Raw genomic sequence first — 27,384 nt, 5'->3', positions numbered from 1 at the left:
CGGCAAGGCAGACAGGTGAGGTGAAGGGTTCCCATTCAAATGCTTAACAAACAGAAAAATGGAAAGAAAAAAGACAGCCCTATTCGAATATGCTTCAGTCGTCCCTTAGAGGATACCAGTGGCTCAGAAGTTTAGTATACTGAAACCGTTTTTTAAAACACACAGCATAATCAGAAAAGCAGCAAGGCTGTTGGAAAAAAGCAATTAATTCACTCATCTCAAGTAGGAGAGGCTGCCATGAATTGATAGTCCAAAGTTTTACGGGTTCTACTCCCTTAGCATCTGCTGCTCGGTCCCTGACGGTTCTTTGTGATCACCTGACCTCATCTGAAGACTATCCTCTAGTACCACTGTCTTCAGGAGTATGACACACAAATCCCAAACCACAGGAATTCAGACGACACTAAAATTCAGCCAAATGGAACCACCATATTGCTCATAAAGCTTGCATTTAAATACACTTTTCTTTTACCTTGGTCTTTTCACCAACAATGTTCTTTTCCAGTTCCGCTATTTTCCGGTTTAGATGATCCAAAATCTCCTTCTCTTTCATAAGTTCAGTTGTCTCAGATTTCTGTTCTCCATCCAAAAGGGCACATTCCATATCCAACTGCGGACACAAAACAAAGCTCAGAGGTATTGTACTTTCAGAGATTCTCAACCGCCCACTTTCGACATGCATTTTTAACGGCTACAAATTTCAAAAAGTACTATGGTATCAGCCAGACTTGGGGGCCTTGGAGAACGGTTCTGAGAGTCCAGGTGAGATTCAGAATTCCTATATAAGGAAGCTGGTGAGCCCACACTATATTTACTAAGAAATCTACCCACCATTTAATTTTTCTACTATAACCCTTCTTCTGCTTACTTCTCAATAATATTTTGCCGACTTGCTCAGATTCAGGCTCAAGCACGAACCATCTTGGGACCAGCCGTGTCTTTCTTTGTTTGTCCACAGAGCCTGGGAGGTGAAAATTACACCCAGCCAGCATGCAAGCAATGCATTCTTAGCAATGCCAGCAGGAGGGACATTCAAGGGCTGTGTATAAGATGACGGGTGAGCAGTCCCCTTCTACTTATAGCTATCTGCATCATCTGTGAGTATAAACATACTAGGCAGAATCACTTGTTCCTTCTCGCTCCATGGAGATACAGTAATGGACCATGCGTCTGTTTCCTCTCTGGTCTGCAAACCCTAGAAGTGAGGTCAGTGTCTGAGTCATATACAAATCCCCCTGTAGTACCAACATGATGTCCAACTCATAGTAAGCATACTCAGAAAATGTTTGTTGGATCTAACCTTGGAGACCTAAATATATGGGACCTCAGCTGAGATCTGTATGTAGCAAGTCAGAAAGCATACACTAGTTAAGACAAAATTCGTTATACCCAAAGTACATTAAAAATGGCTTCAGATGTTTATCTTGTCTGACTTTAAAAAAAGACAAAGAAAAAGAAATAGTTAAAAAAAGGTATTTGTACCCTATAGATGACTCCCTGAAAAAAAGAATGTTAACTCATGTTGATTTCTGTGTATTCTGCTTCCAAAGTCTATGCCCTAATAGGCGGTAATATTTTTAAGCTGAAGGAAAGAGAGGGAAAAAGACAGGGGTAAAAAGTCAACTCCTGGTTTATACCTCTCTGGAAGATTCATCCATCTGGTCATTTATATCTTTGATTTTTTGTTCAAGCTCCTCGAGGTTATTGAGAATTGCTATCCGGGTCTCTTCCATTGCTGCCAACTCCTGAATCCTTTGTTCTTCGTTTATACCCTCTGGGGTCTGCAATTAATCAACACAGAAAAAGGCTATTCATACTTCCACTCCAGAATTTCCCAATTCATCAACCAGTAATAAGTCTAGTGTTTCACAGTCTCTGTGCCTCTTGGGATTCTAAAAGCATCCTTGTGATTGTTCCATTGGAATTGTGCATTTTCTCACACAGTAAGGTTCTTAAGTTACCTCAGACAGATCCACTTAAATTTACCAGTTCTTATCCTTTTAAAGCTGAAATAACTAAGAGATTTTACAGCTGAGGAGGTTGTAGTCCATAGGAATTATACTGACTTCTCTAAGGTTCTAGAGAAAGTTTGGCACGGCAAAGAACTAGAGCTAGACAAGACTTTTGACATCTTCCTCAGGGATCTCTTGAACAGGCTGCTGCCTTCACGCCAAGTCCCATATTCTCTCCCATCTCCAAGTGAGCACATCTCCCACAACAGCCTCTTCGATCTCTAGCCTTACTCCTGGGTGCCACTACTAGGATTATCTGCAGATGAATATTCATGCTGATTTGTTTCCTTTCCAACACACAGTGGAACAGTGAGGACACAATGCACTTGGCCCATTTCACCGAAATGTTCCATAAAATTAAAAACCATGACAATAGAAGACCTTGTTACTTTGGTGATACCCCAGATGACTAAAAACTACACACTTAATATGAAGTCAATTCATGTTTCGCTTGTGTTCGCACATTACTTATTGTCTTTCTTCTACACTACCTTCTTCACGTATATAATGTTTAAGACGCTAACTGGGCCAATGGGCTTTTGTGACACAGGATAGGACAACTGGTTATCATTTATAAAATCACTTCACAGAACAACTTGTGTTCCTTGGGAAGGAAAGTGAAAGTCAGGAAAGAAATTAAGTAAGAGAGGGCATACTTACACCCCTTAAGTGTACAGAGTTATGACAAATGCCCAGGGAAGAAAGGAATATTTTAGTTCATACACATTTAGCCAAAATGGGACTGCCTATTGTTTTAAGAAGAGAGTAGAGTGAATTGCAAATAGCCTCTTCTTTCAGGAATTTCAGATTAGTCACCTTAGAATCACCTGATAGAGATCAGTCTCTCTGTTGGTCAAGGTATGCTGGAGGATTGGCACATTATTTACTTAATTTTTATCTCTCTTTGAAAAAGAAATAGTTTATTTGCATTAGTAAATCAATCATTAAACACCTTTACAACTGCACACTGAAAAGAGCAGCCTAGATAAGCAAATTATTCAAGATTACTTACGAATTGGTGCAAAGAATATTCATATTAACCAAAGAGATCATTTGGTATGCTGTGCTAAATTCATTTATTTAATAATTTTGAAAATAACTTTAAGAAGATAGCCATCATGTCATTTCTTTATTCATATTCTTTGTTCTTTACCCCACTTCACTGTGCCTTATAGGGATTAAACAATTGAAATGCCACAGTATCTTGGGTTGATTAGCAGAGGTATGCAGACTTTCCATGCTTTGACACTTAGCCCTTTAATTGCCATCTTAAATGCAGCATCTTACCAATTAATAAAAACAACTGCTGACCTTTTCATCACGGACAATGAATCTCATTGTCCTAATGCTCAGGTGCCTGCTTTAGGGTGTGAGGGACACCTGTGACAGCGAATGGCATTCCTAAATCACTGACGTGTAATCCTAGCAGGAAAGACTCAAGAAGGCCAGTATCCTGTTGGGTCAACATCTCAGATTAGGTTTCAACCACCAACAGGATTTAAAAATAACTCTCTCACTTGGAGGAAGTAAAGCATTAGGAGAAAACAAAAACTAAACAGTTGGCAAAACTACAAACTTTCTAAGCAAGCAGAAGGTGAAGAAAGATAATAGTGGCAATTACAAATGTCTAAGTCAAAGTTTCTAAAAAATTTATCACCACTGGCATACTTGATAACAGACAACATGAGAGGCTGTTTATAGCAATAAATGCTCTCTAGGAAATGGTGGCTCTTTTTTGTTACTTATAAAAAAGCAAAATCTTCAAAAGGTGTCCTAAAACTCTGAAAGATTTGTGATAGAATGGGATGAGAATATTGTTTGCACATGTATGAACATCTCCAAAGATGCCATCTTTGAGGTAACCTGATCTCCACAGAGAAAGGAGAGGGAGATTAGGAATAAGACACTTTGCATCTGCTTCCCCCCCACCCCCATCTCTTCTTAGAAACTACTTGCAACGAGAAGAAGTTGCAAGAGTGAGGGCTGTCCACTGTCGACAGAATGATTACAAAAAAGAGAAGAATGAAAAAGTTCTCAAGGAAAAGAACAATTTTTTTTCAAAGAACTAAATGCGGTGATGGATGTTAGCTGAACTTGTGGTAATCATTTCACAGTATGTGTAAGTCAGGTCACGATGCTGTATAGAGATGTTCACAGTGCCGTGTGTCAAGACCATCTCGACAGGAAAAAGGGGGAAGAAAGAGACGGCTACCCTTGGCTTTCAACTCAGGGGAGGAAGACAGGGTCACAAAAGCCAGTTCAAATTAGCATATGTCTAAGGTCATCTGCATCTTCAAGTGTTAGGTAAAACAAGTTCCCGAATGGTAAATCCCAGGTTTCCGAAATATCATGAAAATCTTCATTTCCTTCCATCAGCTTAGACTGTTTTCCACATTCTTCTCTTCTCCACTCATCCTTAGACGGATTAATAACAAACACTGTCCTTTGCTAAGTACGGAATTTGGTGATCAGATGACTAAGAAGAAAAGCGTCCAAAACAAATGGTCAGGACTTTGAAGAAAGCATTCTTCTGTCTGTTGTCTTGAAGTAACATATATCTGTCTCCAAAAAGTAATAAACGCAAACCTCCTTCCTTGGAACTCATTCATCCCCCTCACTTGCTGTCTGTCTAAGCTGCTGCCTGTAACCAGAGGTGCCTTTGATATTTCCTGCCTCTGAAGGATGCACAGTCTTCTATGTCTTGCTACAGTGGAGGCTGCCGTAAGCCTCAGAGGCCTCCCTTTCCACAAAAGCATATTTGAGCAATTAAAAACATCTGCCATGACCCGCCCGTTTACACACGAGCCACTTTCTTGTCACAGCCCTCTTCAAGAGGAAACCGGTCTCCCTAAAGATTGTCCTTAGAGAGAGACACACACAGCTTACTGTTTTAACAGAAATCTGGCAGCTGTCCATGATGGAAGAAATGGAAAAGGATTTTCAATGAAAAGGAAGCCACGGACTTCAAAGGAAGCCCAATGGCTGATGAAAACAGCTCAAGTCTTCAAACGGTGGGTCATTTACTTTGCTTGAACACGAATGACGGACGTTTGATTTGCGCCCCCGCCCCGATCCTAGTTTCTAACAGTTGCAACTTTCTGGCAAAAGAGACAGATGTCCTATTCAGAACTGCTCTCCACTGGGAATGAGGAAGGTCAATGTGGTCATTAGGGGAAAGAAGGATTGTACACTTCTGAGTTCTGATGCAGATGAAGGAGGAACTCAGAAGGGAGATATGGACTGCTAACTAGGAACACTGAAAAAGTCTTGTTGTGGCCAAACAAAGACAAAGCAAACACACTAACTCCCCCTGAATTATACTCCATGTGATAAACTACCTCCAGAATTTAGGGTCATGATGAGGTCTTTCTCTCAATCGGTTGCGGCCTTCTTTTATAACAAAAACTCAACTGATGAATCTTTTTTGTTTTTGACTCTTTGGCCATAATTGCCAAGAACCTCAGAACTGAACCTAATGATCAGAGTTTCTTAATAACCTAAGCCTGTCTATTTAACTAAGTAGATCCTTGTGATTATGGTTTCTGTTTTTCCTCCTTATTACTACTTTTCATGTGTTTGTTTAATTCCAATAAAATTTAGATCTTATTGCAGCTCTCTTATGTCCTTTCTAGAAAAGACGTAGGAGAATTTTAATTTCATAGAAAAAAGATTCCTAACTTATGTGAAAAAAGTAAACCAAAAGATTTTCCTTTGATTCCATTTAAGAATTCCTCAAATTCTAAACACATTTTAAAATCAATATACAGCCAGAAGGCTAACTAATAATTATGACTACCTATGAATCTTAAACTCTTCTACATCTAAAAAATAACAGCAGTAAAGTCACGGGGAAGACCACTCATGATAAAAGACTGATTTTCTTATAACTCATGCTACTTAGTAAAAACAAGACAATTTTTAAAAATGGGCGAAGAACATGAAAAATGGGTCAAAATACAAATTAATGAATATATGAAAAGATGCCCAACCTCATGCATAATTAAAGACAAGCAAATTAGACAGCAACTAACCAGGCAAATTGAACAACTTTGACAGTGTACAGCCTTGGCAAGTGTATGAAGAACAAGGTACGCTCATAAACTGTTAGTGAAGGTGTCACCTGGAAATATACAGTCTTGTAAGAGTACAGTTTGGAATAACTGATTAAAATGAATAATATACAAACTCTCTGACCCATCAATTCTAATTTTAGTATGTGATCTTGCAGATATATTTGCACAGTGGTATATATATATGTGTGTGTGTGTGTTTATATATATATATTTGCTACATATAGAATTTATTAATAAAAAAAGTAGAAATAATTTAAATAGTATTTCTAGGGGCACTTGGGTGGCTCAGTCAGTTAAGTGTCTGATTCTTGGTTTTGGCTCTGGTCCTGATCTCCCAGTTTCGTGGGTTAGAGCCCTGCGTCGGGCTCCAAGATCACAGCACGGAGCCTGCTTGGGATTCTCTTTCTCCCTCTCTCTCTGCCCTTCCCCCATTCGCGCTCTCTGTTTCTCTCAGATAAACTTAAAAAAGTAATAAAATAAATAGTATTTCCAAACAAGAGAATACTAGTCAGCTGTCAAAAAGAACGAGGCAGAGCTGCGTGTACTGAAATGCGAATATGTGCAAGACATTTAGTGAGGAAAAGAGCAGAATGTTGTGTGTGTGTACCTGCATGTCTGCGCCTATAGCATGCGGTCTTGGATACGCAGAGAAATATTAAGAAGGCAGGTAACACACTCTATGTTTATCTCTCACACTTTGTACACATGGGAGAGGGCAGAGAAAAGAGAAACTTCCTTTTTTCTGTACTGCTATGCTTTTCCCAGTGCAAATTTGTTATTTTACAGTGAACACCCTAATTTGCTGCACCTCGTGTAGCTAATCACCTCTTAAATGGAAGCTTCCCTGAAAACAGTGTGGAAAACAAGAGAAACCTCTAGTCTCTGGGCCAGTGCAGATGCAGAGCCCGGGGCCCTAAATCCCAGCCTTCTTGCTCTGCAGCCCTTACCTTCGGTAGGATACTGAGATAAGCGGACTCGCTGGAAGGTTTCAGGAAGGCAGCCGTGAGGTCCCTGAGCAGGTCGTCATTCCTGATGCTCCTGGGGGAAAGGAAGCTGGCGCTGCTCTGACCGCCGCCCCCGAAGACCGCCGCGACCGCGTCTTGGAGAGGGCCTTTCTGGTGGCACCTGTAGCGGGTGTCGGGGCTCACCACAGCTTCTTCAAACACAGACTCCTCGTCAGAGAGCTGCAGCTTCTCAAGCTCCTTGTTGATCTTCTGCACATCTGCCACGGTGGTGCCGGGGGACAAGCGGCTGTCGGGCTTTGTGTACTCAGCGCAGAGACTGAGGATGGTCTCCAGGCGCTGTCTCTCCTAGAACACAGCAGGGGGCAAGGCCGGTGAGCAGCTGAGAAGGCAGGCAATCACAAAGAGAAAGACTGAAGAGGCTGGGACCACACAGGTAAATCCATTTTTAAGTTTATTTATTTACTTTTTGAGAAAGAGAGCAAGAAAGATTGTGTGTACAAAGAGGAAGAGAGAGAGATAGGAGAGAGAGAGAGAGAGAGAGAGAATCCCAAGCAGGCTCCCCACTGTCAGCCTGAATCCCAACTCCAGGCTCGAACTTAGGAATGGTGAGATCATGACCTGTGCCAAAATCAAGAGTCGACCGCACAACCAAGCCACCCAGGTGCCCCTCAATCTCCTTTTTCAAAAATCTCCACCCTCCTTCCCTCTGTATCTCTCTGCCTTTAAGATATCTAGCTCTTTCGGGGGCGCCTGGGTGGCTTAGTCGGTTGAGCGTCCGACTTTCGCTTGGGTCATGATCTCGCGGTTCGTGGGTTCGAGCCCCGCGTCAGGCTCTGTGCTGACTGCCAGCTCAGAGCCTGGAGCTTGTTTCAGATTCTGTGTCTCCCTCTCTCTCTGACCCTCCTCTGCTCACGCTCTCTCTCTCTCTCTCTCTCTCTAAGAAAGAAATAAAACATTAAAAAAAAAAAATGAAAAACTTTTCATGTCAAGTCCAGATAGAAAGACATCAATATATTTCAGATTCTGAGACCATTACATCTTTGGTTCAGTTAAATGGAAAATAAAATGATAGTTCATTTGCTTAAAAAAAAGTCAATATAAGGGATGCCTGGGTGGCTCAATCCATTAAGCGTCTGACTCTTGATTTTGGCTCAGGTCACAATCTCATGGTTTGTGGGTTCAAGTCCTGCATTGGACTCCACATTGACAAGTCAGAGCCCGCTTGAGATTCTCTCTCTTTCTCTCTCTCTGTCCCTCCCCTGCATGTACTTGCTCTCTCTCTCTCTCAAAATAAATAAATAAACTTAAAATAATCAATATACAGGCTATTGGTATCTATAATGATACCATTACTGACCTCTCACCAAGTTCCCCATGCAAAACAAGTAGATATTTATGTTTTTGACTTTAAACAAATTCACTTTTATGTTTGTGAGCCATACGGTATAATTTATGAAATGCTTATCATAAGCCTGAACTGCACTGTTGGGGGAAGCTTAACATCATTGACTCCACAATAATTCCAAGGCCAACGTGAAAAGAAAAATAATAAAATAACAACATAAAGTCTGTTGTGGTTATATCTACCACATTGAAAAGAGACTTCAAAAGCCTTCCATAGAAAAACATTTTCCAAACTGGTTATCAGTAACAAAACGGAACATTTTTAAGTAGCACTGGGCTGCTGTTTTCAATTTCTAATTTCAGCTAATTTATAAAGACAAAATTCTGGCAGTCAGCTCTTTATGAGGTGAAGGACCACCTAACAGAAAATTTAAATCGGAACAGACCAACATAATTCCCTGGTTTCCATTAAAAGACACTAATTAAGGGACAAGATGGAAAAATTTAAGTTGTATCTGGCTTCTATCTGTCCTCTAAAAAGAACCCCTCACCCCCGCAAATACAATAGCTGGATCAAAAGGACTATGAAACTATAAGCCCCCACCTCCCTTTCACTGGCTGAACTTCTGGCATCCAGCTGCAGCTCCGTCCTCATGGTCTCATCCACGGAAGGTACTCATAGCCGCACAACCTCTTCCCACATGCTCCTGCACCCTGCCATCCAGGAGCCCCGGGGTTTATGTATCTCTGCAGCTGCCATGGGCTGCCAAGCCCTACCCACCTCAGCTTTATGGGGAGGAAGTCGTGGGGGGGGGGGGGACACAGCATTCATTGCCTTATTTTAAACTCCTTCAACAATCGAGAAACTTTTGCGCGGCAATATGCAAAAACAACGTTCAAGGGCATATGTCAAGAGAGGGACAGGAACAAGATGCTATGTTTTGCCCCTTCTCAACAGCATCTGCGTTAGAAGCTAATGCTCGTCTCCAAAGAAAAGTTCTTTCTGCCATTTAGGGGACTTAAGTTGAAGCATCTAAACTCAGTCTTCACTGATCCTTACAGATCACAGTGTGTATACATTAGCCTGGACATTACTTACATGTGCGATTATCTGCAAGTTGTCAATTCCCATGTACCGGGGCCTCAGCGACCGGTGTGGTCTTCAAAAGCATGAAGGGTATTTCTGCCTAGCCTGTCAGACATAGCAAAATTCCTCCCACATCTCCTTCCCAAAATAGCTGCTTTTGCTGCCAGTGCTATTGCTTAATTCCACAGGGAATAAATGATCCCAGCCTTAAAATGAATGCTATTTCAGACAGTGAAATGCAGTATTCAAAGGCTTGTGCACAGGAAGTGTGGTCTACTGGTATGTGCTTCTCTCTATTCTTATCACCCCGTTCACAGCCAATCTGTCCAGGCTTGACTCACACACACATATGCAGTCCTGCTGTCCGTGAGTCTAAAAGAAATCCACGCTGTGCTGAGACACACTGGCCCCGTAAAAGCTGCACCAAAGAAAAATAAACTGAGGTCGAGAAGTGCGTCAGAAGAAAGCCTGAGAGGCATTTCAGAAAGCACTATATGAAGCCTTTTAAGGAAAACCTTGTACAGAATGTACTCTCATGAAGAAATTCTCCCCCTGAGCCCTCTTCACTCTGGAGTCTTATTCCTTCCCATCTATCACTCCAATAGTCTCCATTCTGGGGGACCTAAAACCAGGGTGCCCATTCCAGAGCGGGACACCTTTGAGAACCAAACAGGGCACTGTTAAGAATTATGCCAGAACATCGAGCACTGCCAGGGACTGGCAAACTGAGATGAGCGGCCCCCCTACCTAAAGCTCCATTTCATCCAGCGCTTCCCCTGGCCACCTGCCAAGTTGGGAGGGCTACCCTCTTGAAGATTTCCAGTTCCTGCCCACGTCTCCCAATCAGCTGTGCATTCTTCTGAAAAGCCATCGGTGCACGGCCTATGCATCTAACTGTCACAAAACATTGGTGTTACAGGCTTGGAAAGTAGGTCATTTGAATCACATTATTTTAAACATAGTTTTTTAATCTCCCTCTCTATTTTCCCTTTCCTCCTCTCCACAGACGCGTATATTAAAGAAAGCTTTGAAGGGGACACAAGATCTTAAAATATATACCTGAAGAAAACAGTGTGCAATTGTTTCCCTCAGCAATAAAAAAAAAAAAAAAAAAAAAAGCAGACCGAATGTCTTTTGACCTCAGAGCTGTCTTTCTTTTTCAGGGGAATGTGTCTGGCTGTGCCTCACTGCAGCTCACAGCTCTTCGTCAGGGACTTCATCCATCTCCCAAACCCCATCCATTTCCCGGGAACCAACAGCAGCCAGCTCAGGCCACAGGACTGTAAGTGTAATGCACAAATAAACTGTGCAAAAAACCAATTGCCGATACCCAAGCACAGTTGCGATCTTTATTAAACGCCTTCTATTATAAGTAACTATGTTGGGTCGCTTGTTACATAAACGAAAGGATCAACTTTTAATGGTTAGAAATAATTTAATAGAAAGAAGATATTTTTGCCTTAAGAAGACCTACTATAAGTGCTATGTATAAACTTACTTCTCTCTCCTGTTAACCCTAGAGATCCAATAAAGATTAAGTTACTCTCTGGCCATGAATGTGGATACAAAGATGGAAAAAGACAGCATTTCTAGTCTCACATCTTTAGCAGGAGACACAAATGGTCAATTAAAGAAAAGGGTGGTAAAGGAGATTTACAGAAAACCAGTAGATTCATATATAAGGAAGTAGTAGATAAAAATTCCAGAAAGACAAATTTGAGATGAGTCCTCAGGGATAAATATGAGTCTGTATGAGGTGTTGGACAGCTCGGTGGGCTGGCTATTCCTTTTCCTTTTTTGTTTGTTTAATGTTTATTTATTTATTTTGAGAAAGAGAGAGCACATGCACAAGTAGGGGAGGGGCAGAGAGAGAGGGAGAGAAAGAATCCCAAGCAGACTCCGTGCTATCAGCACAGAGCCCAAGGCGGGGCTTGATCCCATGCACTGTGAGATCATGACCTGAGGTGAAACAAAGAATGGGACCAACCGACAGAGCCGCCCAGGTGGCCTGGGCGAGGCATTTCTATAAAGGAACCATACAAACAGACGCATAGAGCATGGAATAACAGAGTATGTTCAGGGATCAGCAGTTACTCTGTGGCTAGAGAGATGGGGTTCTTTGGAGGAAGAAGGATGAGGTACATGCAGGGAACCGGGTCACCTTTCTCTTTGTATCAGGACTTAGCAAATACCAGCAAGCCTAAATAAAAAACCAGCAAAAGTCAGAGACCCCGGTCTAAAAGCAGATGGCAAAATGAGATGGAGCTGACCCAAGTCAGCAGAATTTCCAGGATTCCATGAACACTGACGTCTCATGTAGACAGGACAATCAGGAGGGAAAAACAGAAGCAATGGTTAAGTCTTTTATGTGAGTCTATTGGTTTTTAGAGATAAATTCCTCGGGGTAGGAACTGGGGCTATTGTGATGAGTTCTCATCTTTCTGGACACAGGGTGAAATGGTTCTTCAGTTCCCCACCCCGACACTAGATATGACCACCAACCTTGCACAGGCCAATGAAGTGTGAGAAGCAATGTGTGTCACCTCTGCCCGGCCAGCCAGCATGTGATTCATCACATGTCTTGCTATGCCATAACACAGTGGCACTCCAGATGGTGCTCCCTGAGCGTGGAAATGTGGAGCAGAGGCCTCATTCAACCCATGCAGGCCATGGAGAGTGAAGGAGAAGCAGACCTATATTGTTTTAAGCCTGATACATATATATTCTTTTTTCTTTCATTTCCTCCACAGAATCCCATTATGACTGATGAGACTTGCTTAATTTCCAGCAGGTAATGGGCCCAAAAGTTAGAGAGGAGAGCCTTGTGGATCCTACCAAAGGCAGCTCATTTACTTTCTGTGTAATCAAGACTCGGCCTCGCCCAGAGAGAGGTCTGTCCTTTGCCGTTGGCTTCTGGAAGGTACTCTATGTCATACCTGATAGGATTGTCTTTGTTTAGCATCAGGTTGGACACTCCTGATAATCACTCTCAGGGTGAGGGCTGGCCACTCCAGAAAGACAACCATGTGATTTCGTGTGGGGGCCGGGGAGGCATGTGGTATCGGTCAACCTGGAGATAAGATTAACCAAGCAGACAGTCGGCCATGCCTGCATGATGAGGTCCTAATGACAATTCTGGACCCTGAAGCTCAGGAAGTGTTCCTTGGCTGCCAGTTCTCCGTGCGTACTGTCACCCCCCAGTGCGGGTAGAGTAACGCGCCCAGCTCCACAGGGAGAGGGCAGCAGAAGCTTCGCATTTGGAACTTCTGACTCTGCCTCTCTTCCCTGGCTGATCTCTATCTTAAAGATAATAAATGAGTGATAATCCTCTAATAAATGATAATCCTGACTTTAATAGCTTTCGGTGGGTTCTATAAGACCTTCTAGTGAATTCATGAACCTGTGGGTGGTTTCTGGGAGCTCTCTGAGTTTGTGCTTGGTGTCTGAAGAGAGGGCGGTTTTCTGTGGAGACAGTGCCCTTTAACCTTGTAACTGACCTTCACATTTACCAAAACATTGCCTTGGTATTATCATTATTGAAAAAAATTTTTTTTGTTAGAGAGAGAGAGAGTGTGAGAGTCGGGTAGAGGGGCAGAGGGAGAGAGAGAGAAAAAGTGAGAGCGAGAGAAAGAGAAAGAGAGAGAGAGAGAGAGAGAGAGACTCTTGAGCAGTCTGCACGCTCATCGTGGAGCCCAACACTGGGTTTGATTCCATGACCCTGGGATCACACAACCAGAGCTGAAATCAAGAGTCAGACACTCAACTGACTGAGCCACCCAGGAGCCCTGCCTGGGTATTATTTTTATCACTTCAAGACCACTGATCTGATAAAGAAATTGCATACATAAGTAAGGAGTTTTCATTTTTTTGATTTTACAAATTATCTTCATGGAAGTCAGTTTAATGTCTAGCTAGGAACATTTTATTTTACAGTCTCCCTGGGAAGTCAACCTTCAGGCTGTGGTCAAAGAAATGCTTTATTCTGCCATCCGTTGTTTAAAAAGCATGTACACGTGTGCCCCACTGGAGGACAGCACTGGAAAGAGGTCCATCTGACAAATGAAAGAGCAATGGCTTTGTGTGACTGTATCGGCTCTGGAGGTAACTGCAAGTTATCTGAAGAGTTACTGAATAATGCACGGCTACTACTTGAACATCAAACACTTGTTATGCGCAGGTTACTATTAGGGTTTTACCCCATGTATATGTGTTCTGCCTTCATAATAATGGATAACCAGATACTGAGGGAGAGTAAGGCATGTGCAGAGTCAGGGCACTCGGCGACTTTTCAGTACCCTTTTTTCAAATACAGTCAATACACTCAAAAATACAAACATACTGTCTAAGGAGATCAAGGTCATCCTGCTCAATGCCCTAAACTGCCCTCCTCTACTGCTTTTCACACAGCAGGTCCACCTTTCTTCACTGTAGCACAGTGGCTAAGAGCAGGAACCCTAGAGCCAGACTGCTTCACTTTGAATGCTGGTTCCGTAGCTACTTGTATGGCCCTGGGCAAGTCATGTAGCTTGTATGAGGGTTAGTTCCTTGTGTATGAAGCAGGGAATAAACTGCTAGAATATCTACCTCGTATGGTTGTCATGAGAATTTTACAAATAATATATGTAATAGTTTGTCAAACACAATACATATAATTTAAGTGTTAGCACAAGTGTCTAAGGAGAGTCCCTCAGTCTCTCCGAGGTGATGTCCTCTGCCTGCATCACCGCAGGAATGCATCCACGTTCCGTCCATTATTCTTGTGGTTTTGTTCTGCCCTACTCCTACACTCTTATTTCCTCGCTCTTGAGTCCTTCGCCTGCGTCTGCAAACGTACTCAAATCCCCTCCTTTCCCCCACCACAAGAAACAATACATGATCATCATCAGAGCACCCTGTAGAGCTACTATTCTACTTCCCTTCGCACCTGAACGCACTCTGCATCCCAAAGAAGTTGCCAAAGCTCAACATTTCACTTCCCATCCTTCCCAGCCCTTTGCAATCTAGGATGGTGTGACCAGCTTTTGTGCAGAACAGATATGGTATAAGAGAAGAGGTATCTCCTACTTCTCCAGGAAAATTAGGAGTAAAGAGAGCAGAAAGACGAAACACTTCGACATAAGGATATCAGGACTCTGTGAAGAAAGCTCAGTGCTTCTCTCTGTAACCATATATCCTAAGGATTTGTGGGGAAAATGACTTCTCTCTCCGGCAGAACCACTGGGCCTTCAGAGCAGAACCTGTGTCTAAGTCTGATTTAATGGAAAGAACAAAGATGTGGCTTTGACATTCTGGTGCTTACCAGACTTATAACACAGAAACTTTGGACGAGTTCAGCCTTTTGAGTTTCTATAACCTGGTCTGCAAAACAGAGATGGTAAGATCGGCACCTACCTTAGGGTTCTGGTGAGAAATCAGTAAAGGAGTGTGCGTGGGATAAGGTTTTACTGTAAAGAATAAGTTAGTGCCTATCACAAGGCAAGTGCTCAGTGTTTGTTATCAATGATTAAAGAGGATTTCCATAACAAATCGGAAGTGAAATAGATAATTGTCCTGTGGCTCCCAGGGAGCCATTATGAATAAAGTAGTCCTCCCTTATGTGAGGGCGATATCGGGGTGTACCTGAGACCACCGATGGTAGAGCCCTATATACACTATGATTTTTTTCTATACATATACATCTGTGATAAAGTCCAATGTATCAATTAGGCACAGGAAGAGATTGACAACAATAACTAATAATAAAATAGAGCAATATAACAATACACTGCAATAAAAGTGTGGATGTGGTCTTTCTCGAACTAATCGTACCGTACCCACCCTCCTTATGATGATGTGAGACGATAAAATGACTACTTGATGAGACGAAGTGAGATGAGTGATGTAGGTCTTGTGACATAGCGTTAGGCTACTACTGACCTTCTGATGGTCAGTAAGAGGGAGGATGAGCTGCTTCTAGACTGAGGTTGACAGCAGTTAACTGAAACCAGGGAAAGTAAAACTGCACACAAGGGGGGATTACTGTACTAATAAACAAGCAAATCTAAAAGCCAAATCCAATTGTTCTCAGGGAAAAGCAATATATGAAAAATACATCACGCAGCCAAATGTCTCCCTGAAAAATTCACAGATTTATGGGGTTCTTCTGCCAGTCTGGAAGGAGAGAAAAATTCCTCCACTGCTCAATACTCCCTGCCCGTGTGGTGCATCACAGGCCTGAGCTTCGGGCAACAGAGCGCTGCCCAGTTGCCATAGTAACCTAGGGAGGAAGGAATCTTTTCAGTCACTCACTGCCATTTGGCCCCTGTATTCCGATCAGTACAAGGCAACATATATTTCCCACAGCACATTAAGTCCAGGGGAGTAACTTCTAGAAAGAACTGCCCTCCAGAAAGTCCATGCTCCTCTCCAACGCCCACACTTCACGCCTGACATAAAACCCAGATTTCTATTTCCCATTGCCCATGACTCCACCTCATACTCGAGAGATGATTAGTATTCCTGCCCTGTGAGTACATGTATCATTCAAATACCTGAGGACCTCATCATATCCTGCCTTTGCTCATACTCAGACAAAGAAACTCAGTTGTTTTCATCTCATTTCATAAGTCAAACCCTCACACTGCAGATTTCTTTTTTAATTACTATTACTCACTAGGGTGTCAACATCTACCTTAAACCTACTTGCCCCTACTATTTTTATCTATGTCCCTATTTTAGGAGCTTATACTTAAGAGATATACATATATATATATGTATTTGTATATATAATTGGCATACACTATTTTAAATTATTAATACATTTACCAGATATATTTAATTACTAATACATCTAATAATTCAGTAATATGAAATATACTATATAACTTTTTAAGTTATATACAACACATATATATGCTGAAGTCATGCTTATTTTTAACTTTCATTTACAGCCAACATGTCTAAAATACTATCACTTAATTTAATTAATCCTGTTGCTTTCTAGACCAAGAATGTTTTCTGCCACTTTCTTTTTCCATCTCCAGTTATTTCTTGCATTTGTTCAGCAGACTCAAGTTAATCTCTCACCACAAGAACCATCTAACTCAGAGCTTCTGTATTTCAGTCCTCTTCCTGATGCCTTTTGGCATCATCTTGCCACTGAAAGTCAACTGGCAGACATGCAAATGATGAAAAGTTTTACTTTTATAAGATGTTAGGGTCAAGATGAACTAGTCTTAAAATACTGATATCACTTCAAAGAAAGTGCCAATTATGAAGGACTCCATAACATTATTGCCCCAACTCAGATAACTGAAGGAGGAAAATGCACTTTTCCCTACAGACTGAAAAACACTGGCCATAAAGAAAGGAAATTCATGTGATCAGTGTGATCATGATTTCCACATAGTATCTAAAAAGTATGCCAGTTGTTTTTACTCTTCCATGGACAGTGTTCCAGAAGAAAATCTACAAAGTGCCTGAACCCCTTCTGTTAAAAAAAATGTGCTATTACTCCACATCATTAAAGGAAACACAACAAAAGTCGTATATGCTATCATTTGTTGACATTTTCACCTTGCTTAACCAAGTTCCAGAGGATATTTTTGTTTGTTTGTTTCCCCTGAAGGATCATAATTGATAAAATGCAATCCATTGCAGTACTTTTAGAATTTATGTAATATTTTATTTTGTTCGATCAAAATCAGTGCATGACAGGTACCACAACTAAATCCTCGTAATGGAAATCTATCTTTAAAAAAAAATCAAGGGACTCCTTTTATGCATAAAGAGGTTGACAGGGTATAAAAGTGGGAGAGGATAACATGTAAAACGAGAAAGGGTGGACTATCTCACATCAACTGAAAGTTCTATAATGCAACTATTTATGAGAAATATAGCTCATGGCAAATACTATGTGCTAAAATTCAAAAAAGCATGCTACATTTATATACGGAAATGCAAAATAAACAGTGACAAGTCTTCTTTCCCTATGTGAGATGTTAAGAAAGTAACTTTGTCTTCCTTTCTCCCAGAACAATGTTTAAAATTGCAATCTCTGCCTGACATGATTTAGACCTTGGTCTTCATGATCTAAGGAGAAAGACAGACTTTAGAATTCTGGCTCTTATTCTGCAATCAAAATGAAAGAATAATCCATGTCTGAGAAACTTGTTCCTTTTCATCCTACTCTGTACTTTATTAAAACTGTCTTTTCTCAAAATCCAAATTACAATCCCAGAGCTGGAATATGGTCTTAGGAATTTTGAACAAGAAACATCAGTTTTTCCAAACCCAAATTCTTCAACAGAACATTGTCCCAACATAAAGATTTCCCCTTTGAGATCAATTAGACTTCACCAGAGCAAAGTTCTTGGCTGTTCTGAAATTTAAAACACTAACCTCTCTGGCTTCTGCCTCTGGGAAGATGGAGAGGAGGTACTTTTCCCTATTCCTCCTGCTAAGTACAACAAAGAACCCTGGCCATGTTCTATACAGGACGCATGTAAGAAGACCGATAGATATGGAGGGGCGCCTGGGTGGCTTAGTCGGTTAAGCGTCCGACTTTCGCTTAGGTCATGATCTCGCGGTTCGTGGGTTCGAGCCCCGTGTCGGGCTCTGTGCTGACTGCCAGCCCAGAGCCTGGAGCCTGTTTCAGAGTCTGTGACTCCCTCTCTCTCTGACCCTCCCTGCTCGCTCTGTCTCTCTCTCTCTCTCCTAGAAATAAATAAAACATTAAAAAAAAAAAAAAAGAAGAAGAAGAACCATAGATATGGAAAAGGCAGCTGATCAGCTAGGCACCTAGGGACCCAGAAATGAATTTCCAGAGATTTCCTTGACCTCATACATCCCAGACTTGGAGCTGAAGGAAAGGCAACAGCATGCAACAACCTGGCTCGGTCTCCATAGAATTATGCAGAGAGGAAGAAGCTAAACTCAAAGCATATGATTGCATGTATGTAATAGTCCTATAATGATACAATTACAGCTATAGAAAACAGATGAGCAGATGTCAGAGGTTCAAGGGGAGCTGAGAGTAGGAGGAACGTGGGAGAGGCTATAGAAAGCCTGCAGGAGAGACTGGGGTGATAGGTCTGTTCCGTATCAATGTCCATACACTGGCTGTGATATTGCAACTATGGTTTCTCAAGATGTTAGCACTAGAGGAAACGGGGTAAAGGGTGCACAGGATCTCTCTGAACTATTTCTTAGAATTGCATGTAAATCAACAATTACCTCAAATCAAGAGGTTAGCTTTTTTAAGTGCCTATTAGTAGATTTTAATCTGCACATCGATATGGTTGACAAAATCCTTCCAAGGAAAAAGTGACGTGTGTGTTTCGATTGTAATACTTGTTTTCCAATTTTTGTTGAAAACTAATCACAAACTTTAAAGTAGTCTTCATAGCAAAATCCCATAAACTTTTCTAGAATTGGGGAAGAAAAATTCACATTCCAATTAGCCAGCACGGTCACTAAACTAAATCTTTAAAAAGGTAGATCCATAAATGACTTTTAATTTAGAGAATTTAACAACCAATATGGGGATCATTTTTCCGTGAGGGATTGCTGGTACTCTCACATTACTCTGTTGGTACTGATATACCATATTTTCAATTTTCATCTTTCAAAATTCATGTGTGAATTTTATTTATGAGTTTTACTGTTTATTTAGTTAACAAGCCTTCCCGTATGGATTTATCACCAAAAAAAGGATGAGACTCGTCCCATGACTGACACGGCAGCTGGCTCTTAGTCCAAGGTGCCTTGTCTATTTCCATGTTTAGCCCAGAATGCTACACCGTGTGAAGATTCACAGTACACATCCCTCAAGTCTGAGCAGGAATCTCTAAATGTGTGGCACCATCAAGAGGCAATAGCTTGTAGTGCTGGTGTAACAAGAACCCAGAGTTTGCTCTCAAGTATAGAGAACCCTGCTTTTAATAGCAACGGTCAAAGACTACTGTAACAAAGAAATATACCTACACTTTGGCTCCGTGTTTCCCCAGTGTGGAGTCAGTAGACTATTGCTCAATGCTATTTTTTTCTTTTCCAATTCCTCTTCTACCCACCTAGTGATCCAATTGAAGAAGAACAAAAAGATGTAGTAACTGTTTTTACTCTCAGTTAACTGAGGAATGCTGGCACTCTTAATTTGCTAATGATTCATTCCATATATATATATATATGTGTATATATATATATATATATATATATATATTAGAGGGTGGGAGAGAGAGAGAGTGCGTACATGCGCGTGCGTGCACACCCATGAACAGGGGTGGGGCAGAGGAGGAGAGAGAGAGGGAGGGAGAGAGGGAGAGAGAGAGAGAGAGAGAGAGAGAATCTCAAGGAGGCTCCACACTCAGCACAGAGCCTGACACGGGGCTTGGTCCCATGACCCTGGGATCATGCGCGTGCGTGCACACCCATGAACAGGGGTGGGGCAGAGGAGGAGAGAGAGAGGGAGGGAGAGAGGGAGAGAGAGAGAGAGAGAGAGAGAGAGAATCTCAAGGAGGCTCCACACTCAGCACAGAGCCTGACACGGGGCTTGGTCCCATGACCCTGGGATCATGACCTGAGTCAAAATCAAGAGTTGGACGCTTACCTGACTGGACCACCCAGGCGCCCCTAATTCCTTCAATATTTACTGAACTTCTACATACATACCAACAATTTGCTACTTAAAATACAGAAAATCTTTAGTTTATTCTCAAATGACCCAAAGTGTTCTAACCATAGACAGTAGTTTTCTTCATATTACCCACTACTTATAGAATTTTACTCATATTTTATTAGAAATGAAAAAAAGTCTGCTTAGAGAAGGGACAGCTTATTTAAGTTTGGGTTTTTTTGTTGTTTGTTTTTTTGAAAGAGAGAGAACAAGTACGAGAGGGGCAGAGAGAGAAGGAGAGCAAGGATCCCAAGCAGCTCTGTACTGAGAGTGTGGGGCTCAAACTCAAAAACCATGAGACCCTGACCTGAGCCAAAACCAAAAGTCAGGCGCTTAACCGATTGAGCCACCCAGGTGTCCCTGGAGAGCTTACTTAAGCAATAGATAACATCGCCATTCTAATCTTGTGGTGTCTTATATGTTATAATTAATTTCACCTTTTCCAAAAGTTTTCTTAGCATAAGAAAATTTAAAACTGCATGTACAGTTCACATTTATGGTTCCCATAGTATTTCTGAGCTAAACCAGACAGACCATCCAACTAAGGCATCAAAGTGAAAGAAGGTACAGAACAGCAGAGACCTGATGGCCTGTTTCAAGCATTAGAGTGAAGAAAAGCAAGACTTCATAGAAACATGTCAATTTAAGGCTTATGGTTCCCATGATATTTTTGAACTAAACCCGACAGACCACCCAGGTAAGGCATCAAAGTGAACAAGTCAATTTAAGGCTTATGCTGATCTGAAGATTAAATAAATTAATGATTAAAGTAACAACAGAGATATCGATGCAGAGTATAGAAAGTGAGTCATAATTTTTAAATATCCCTTTAAAAAATCTGAGCCACCATGTTTATTTGGTCAGTAAACCAACCTCTCACCCATCTGCAGTTGAACTGGCTCACTTCCCACTAGTGCAACCATTGTTTTAAAATTAAAACTAGAGTCAGGATGTAGCAAGAGGCAGGGCCATACCAGGAAGTGATCACTTCCGAGTCTGTGAGACTGGGCGACAAAATAGTTTTCAGTATTTCAGCCTGCCTTCACATTTCAAACACATTTGTCTTAGGGGGAAAAAGATGAATACTGTGGCTAGGTGGCATTCTCTTAACACCGTCCATTCTGCTTCCAACTAAGAAAAGCTATTAAAGCCTCCATGCCCAAATTGCCTTCTGGAGTCAGGAATCGCAAGGAAGAGGAGGGAGCAACGCATGTCTACAGGTGGAGGTAATTTCACCTGACGAGGCTCACACTTCTTGGGTCCCCATGCAATTTTTCCTAATTACAAAAGTGAGTAGTACTAACCTGTTTACTGTCTCATTTCTAAAATGGTATTTGCACCTTACCATCTTGAGATTAGTGAACTTATACATTTATTTTGTAAAATGCTATAATTCCTTAAATATGCTCCATTAAGATTATATTTAATTTTTAAAAACATTAGGTCTCTGGTCTGCTCAACAGTGCGCACAAGCAAGACTCTGGGCCCTATGGCCTTGGCTTTTATATGACCCTGGAGAGTGCACCAGTTCTTACCAAGAATGTTGTGAAATTTTCAAAATAGAGAAAAGCAACTCTTTTTCATCTTTGATTGCATATTGAAAGGGAATTGCCCAATTTCTGGAAGCAAAAAGATTGCATTTATGCTGAGGATATTTGCATCCTTTTGCATATAGCTTCATAGTTACCTGGAAGTAAGTACATAAACTTAACTTTGAGATGTCTGAGAACTGGGGGTGGAACCCTCACCCATAGAATACAGAAAGCCAGAATGAATGTCCTGAATGGATATCAAAAACATTCATGTACTCTTTTCAAAGACATGTATAGAGGGGCGCCTGAGTGGCTCAGTCAGTTAAGCATCTGACTTCGGCTCAGGACATGATCTGGTGGTTCATGAGTTCGAGCCCCACATTGGGCTCTGTGCTGTCAGCACAGAGCCCGCTTGGGATCTTCTCTCTCTCTCTCTCTGCTCCTCCCCACTTGTACACTCTCTCCTTCTCTCTCAAAAATAAATAAACATTAAAAAAATGTATACAATGCTTCCCATACTCTAGTCATGTCACTAGGAGGTGGATATATAGCAGAGAGCAAGATTGACACGGTCTCAGCCTTGTACAGCCCACAGTTCTTTAGTTGTAAAGTGCTTTCAGAGAACCTATTAGAACTAACTATCTTTCAAACAGTACAGAATTGTTGACCTCGACATTTCACCTATTCCGATAATAATACCATGGGAACATGAATATCTTCCTTGAAAGAAAGCCAACCTTGCTTTCAGGATGGGAGAGCACGGGAGAAAGTTAGAAACCTTATGCTGTGGTGCTTCATGAGACCAGCATCACAGTTCAATGTGTCTGAGAAATGAAGACCAAGCGGGGCCCTACTTAGTCCTATATGGCGACAGAGCTATTCATCAAGGCACCCCAGGTGACTGCCGTCAGCCAGAAAGAAAATATTGGATTGCTACAAGGCAATGTGAGGGAATCCACTGGTTCTCCACAATAGCTCACAGATGTTTTTGGCAATGTAACCAAAGGAAAACTCTTAGCAGCAGTAGGGTTTGCTACAGAGTTTCTTATTTTCCCCCTTTTCTTTTTAAAATGTCCTTTTCCTAGACTGTAAGATACATTAGATGCCATCACTACCTCCGCGTTACTGGGAGGGAGGCAGGTAGCAAATGAGATGAATGAAAGAATTTCTTGTCTACTGTACAATTATTTCTCTAGCCTCTAGAACATCCAGTTTGTCAAAGAAGCAGCATTCTAGCCCTCTAGCGATATCTTATCCATTAATGTGCTCTACATGGAAAACAGCTCAGAACTGATGAGTTTAAACAACCACAGACCAGCCCAAAAGGATGTCAAAAGATTGGCAAAGTGAAACACACTTCATGCACACAGAGCCCTCTCAAGACCTCACTTGCACCTAGTAACTCATAGTCTGGAATATTTTTAAACAAGCCTTGATATCTGGTTTCTAAAGTCATAAAAAAGAAAGAAAAGGTTGGCATGATGACAAAGGCAAGAATTGGCAGTTGAGAGCAAGAAAGAAGGAATAAAAATTACAAAAAAACGAAGCATCTCAAATAGCACGGAAGTTGGAGGCCATTTAATGTAGACTCAAAGTGGATAATTATACCTCATAATAGGTCCTTGGAGGTTCATAATTAAGGTTCAATCTTTAATACTCAATACAATTACCTTGAGCTTTCAAATAAAGATTGAACAAGTAAAAAAAAAATCCAGGTGAAACACTGGTATAATCCGAGCTTAGCTAAAAAGTACTACAGATATTACGCTTCGTGAACCAGCCTTACTCTGCTTGGTTTCCTCACGGATGAGTTAACTCAATCTTTGGCATCTATTCATTTTATGTTGGTGTGAGAGTTCGGTTTCTTTACTGAAAATTAGGCTTTGCCATCTTGGAGGTGCCTGTGAAATGCCCAAGTACCCTCATCCTGTGGAATCCATTATATTGCATTGCTCACAAAATAGATCTCATGGGCTGGAAACCCAGACGGAGCTTCTCTGGGCTCCTGGGGTGAATCCCAAATGGCAGGAGAACTTTACCTTCACTGGCTTGCTATTTTCCCGCAGTTTTTGCTTTCCTGACTGCTTTGTTTTTGTTTCTGATTCTTGGCCAAGTCGGACCGGGGTTTTGGTTTGACCACAACAAATAGTTATCTCCCCTGGTTGGCAGCAATGCCTGGGGATCTGATTTTATGGTTGGGCTGCTTGGGATGCTCAGGTAGAACTGAAGTCTAGCCTTGCTCAGCGAGAGAGGACTGAGCATTTGTGTTTGTTGTTGTTTTAATTTGTTGGTTGTTTTTCTATCTGTGAGTTCACATCAGGACACTATTTTGTGCCCTGTGGAAAAGGCAGCAATCTCTTGAGATCTGGAATGGTGAAATTTTATACTCCAGTGTTTACTTCTGACCTGCGGCCAAAGCTATAGAACTAAGCTTTAATTTCTTTCTCTGTGTCTCTGTACCTGAGGGGAAAAAAAATCACTGCGTATGTGTGAAGTATCTTCCAACCTCCTGAGGATAATAATAAATTAAAATAAAGGAGCTCTTTTCTGACTGGTTTACAGAGACTAATTAGCATTTAGATTATTCTAACATTTCCAAAATTCGAAGAAAACAAAGTGAAATGCTAATAATTTAAAAATGTTTATGTTTTAAGAGAGAGAACTTTCACATAAAAAATGCTGATTTCAGAAGCAAGAAAACAAGTTTTTGTGATCAAAGCAAATTCTCACACAAGTCAAACTGATTTGACAATCTGGTTTAAAAAACAGCTATGTCTTTTCCTTGTTTTATCAGTGTACAGTATGACATACACATAATTTCATATTTAAAATAAGTTTGGATTTGTTTTACCCTAGAGATCAGTTTAACTGAAACAAAATTATTTATTTATTTTAATGTTTGTTTATTTTTGAGAGAGAGAAAGAGTATGAGCAGGGGAAGGGCAGAGAGAGAGGAAGACACAGAATCTGAAGCAGGCTCCAGGCTCTGGGCTGTCAGCACAGAGCCTGATGTGGGTCTCGAACTCACAGAGTGTAAGATCATGCACTGAGCTGAAGTCAGATACTTTAACTGAGCCACCTGGGCACCCCTAGTTTGGCTGAAAAATCTCAAATGTCTTATAGTATTAGTTTACTGAAAAGATAAGCTAAGGTTATGTTTAAGATTAAGAAAAATATAAAAGTTGTACTCAACTAAACTGAATGATCATTGTGACACACCTTTTTATGCCAATAGTAATTATGTTCTGCGATGTGTCAGCTTAAACATAATTTCCAATATCTGTAAGTTATGTACTATGGTCTTAAAGTATCTGGTTGTTTCAGAATTAAAAGAAAACCATGGAGAACAAAAGTTGGTGAAAATGTAAAAATTGTAGGTTTGCATGAAGGGAGCTTTATTTGACTTGATTGATAATACTTGCAAACAGTAAGTCTATAAAAATGTAATTACAATGTTCAAATTTTGGTAAAGTTAGAACAGCTGTGATGGGTTTACTCATAAAGTAATTTTTTAAAAATTGTAATGCACGGCAAATACCCTATTAATATAAAACTAAAATGCAGGTATCTCTAGTGGAAGGACAGACCCATCTTGGAGAAATCAGCCCATGCTTACAAAAGGTAATAAAAGGTTATTGTTCTATGTAATCTGCCTTGAGAGCAGAGATTCAGTATCTCACAAGAGAACTTTTTTGCACTTTGGGCTAACTAGGAGATATCCCTAAAAATTTAAATGACAAAAAAGTTCCTCATTTCCTAATGATTTAAGATTTACTGTTTTTCACAAAGTAAACTATTGTTGCTTTATTAGGTAGGCAAATTGCAAATATTCATTGTTCTTAGACATCCACAGTCCTTTATTAGTCAATGAAATCTCCTCTCATTAATATTTGATTCTGTCTTCCCAAGAGCAGACTTTAAATTCAGAAAAAAAAAAAAAAAAGTTTTGCAAGATGTCTTTGATACATGAACTATCCTTAAGTTTTCCCAGAGGACCCCTGGTGAGCACAAGATTTGTTCCCTGACCTTATGAAAAGAAGACTGTTAGAATCTCAACATCATCAGAAATTGCATGGAAAGATTTGTCAAATCTAAGGAGGAGCTCATCCTTCCCTAGGCTAATATTGTACAGGTGAAATATTATATATAAAGTCCAGAGATGGCTCACTTTACAGAAAGTTCTTGGATATATGTCAATGTCCTCACTCTCTATAATACGTTCTTGCCCTCAGGGGAAACACTGATTAAATAAAACCAATGTCCTATGCCCCGAAAAAGGATTTTAACTCTCCTTGCTCATACCACTCATTAACTTGATCACGGACTAACCATAGCCACTTACTCTTATCCTTACTGAGCGGTCTCTGCCTTCCTCTCATGTTTGCCTAGACACTTGGCTTGTAAGTTAATAGATTAGATTGTGCTTTCAAAAAATCGTCTCAGAGCCTGGTGGATAGGACTTTTAGGATAGATACTCTTTCTTCACTCTTGAGATTTCAGAGAACAGACTTGCGGGTAGAGGCTTTTGAGCTGATACTGCACAGACCAGCATCAGGCAGTGCTGGTGGCTAACTCAGATCTGCAGGACTTCTTTTGGTCCACAAATAGATGACTTTATGAAATCAAATTAATGACCCAAGATGCAGAGGAGTAAGAACTAATATATAGAACTCATCGAACTCATATTAGAAATCTAATTGCCATATGCACTGTGGAAAATCATTGGCATTATGTATAATGTCCTATTGTCTGATGGGGAAACTCTGTAGCATTCACCTTCGTCTATTTCTAGCCCTCAATTTAGTTGACTTTGATTTTACAAATGAAATTTGCAAACATTCTTTTCAATAGTAATTTGTTCTCCTTGGTCTCAGAATTCCTGAAGAAATATATTTTCTAAGTCACTTTATTTTTTAATCACAATAATTAAACTGCAGAAGCTCAGTAAGAATCTATCTTCCCATTTACTGGGATGTAACCAGACAAATAGAAAGCAACAGAGGCCAAACCCAGAGCGTCATAAAAATAAACCTCGTCTCATTGAATATGACAAAGCCCATTATTGAGGCACTGACTTTACAGGCAGTAAGGAAGGTTACTTCCTGGACTGCCAGGAAGTTTAGCAGATTTGGGAAAATTAGAGGAAACAGTAATTTCACCAACACTTAAAAGTGCTAACAATGAAACCCAGTGGAGATGATGGGTTTTTTGTTTGTTTTTGAGAGAGAGAGCACAGATAAAGGGCCAGAGGAAGAGGAAGAGGGAGAATCTTAAGCAGACTCCATGCCCAGCATGGAGCCCAATCTCACAACCGTGAGATCATGACCTAATCAAAATCAAGAGTTGGATGCCTAACCAAGTGAGCCACCCAGGCACCCCTGGAGGTGACTTTTGAGGTTGGTTTCTTGCCCTTGGAACAGAAGAGTAAATAAGATCATCTCAGGAAAATCGCTGGAGTGAGGGAAGCCATTGAAATGCTCTCCTAGGTTCCTTAATAAGTCATCAGACAGAAGCTAACTTTCTGGCTTCATTAATAATAGTTGTTCAGGGATGAAAGGTAAAGCATAGGGAGTATAGTCAATGGTTTTAAAGCTGTATGGTGACAGATGGTGGCTACACTTGTGGTGAGCACAGCATAACGTATAGATTTGCAAAATCACTATGCTGTATCTCTGAAGCTAAAGCAACATTATGAGTCAATTATACCACATTAAAAAAAC

At 40.9% G+C, this 27,384-nt stretch overlaps 1 protein-coding gene across 11 annotated transcripts in view; it reads right to left on the bottom strand.

Annotated features, from left to right (window-relative positions):
* PHLDB2 (pleckstrin homology like domain family B member 2) overlaps positions 1 to 27,384 on the bottom strand; it is a 225,666-nt gene that overhangs the window by 59,132 nt on the left and 139,150 nt on the right. For all 11 annotated transcript variants that reach the window (XM_039250363.1, XM_039250365.1, XM_039250364.1 and 8 more), the window contains 3 exons: positions 7,033 to 7,395; positions 1,638 to 1,781; positions 473 to 610 (listed from right to left, as the gene is read on the bottom strand). In XM_039250363.1, coding sequence (XP_039106294.1) covers positions 473 to 610; positions 1,638 to 1,781; positions 7,033 to 7,395 — 645 coding nt within the window. The remainder of the gene's footprint in view (positions 1 to 472; positions 611 to 1,637; positions 1,782 to 7,032; positions 7,396 to 27,384) is intronic.

Source organism: Hyaena hyaena, unplaced genomic scaffold (genome assembly GCF_003009895.1).
Source record: "Hyaena hyaena isolate Hyena2069 unplaced genomic scaffold, ASM300989v1 scaffold_366, whole genome shotgun sequence".
NCBI lineage: Eukaryota > Metazoa > Chordata > Mammalia > Carnivora > Hyaenidae > Hyaena > Hyaena hyaena.
This window is presented reverse-complemented; position numbering and strand designations above follow the sequence as displayed.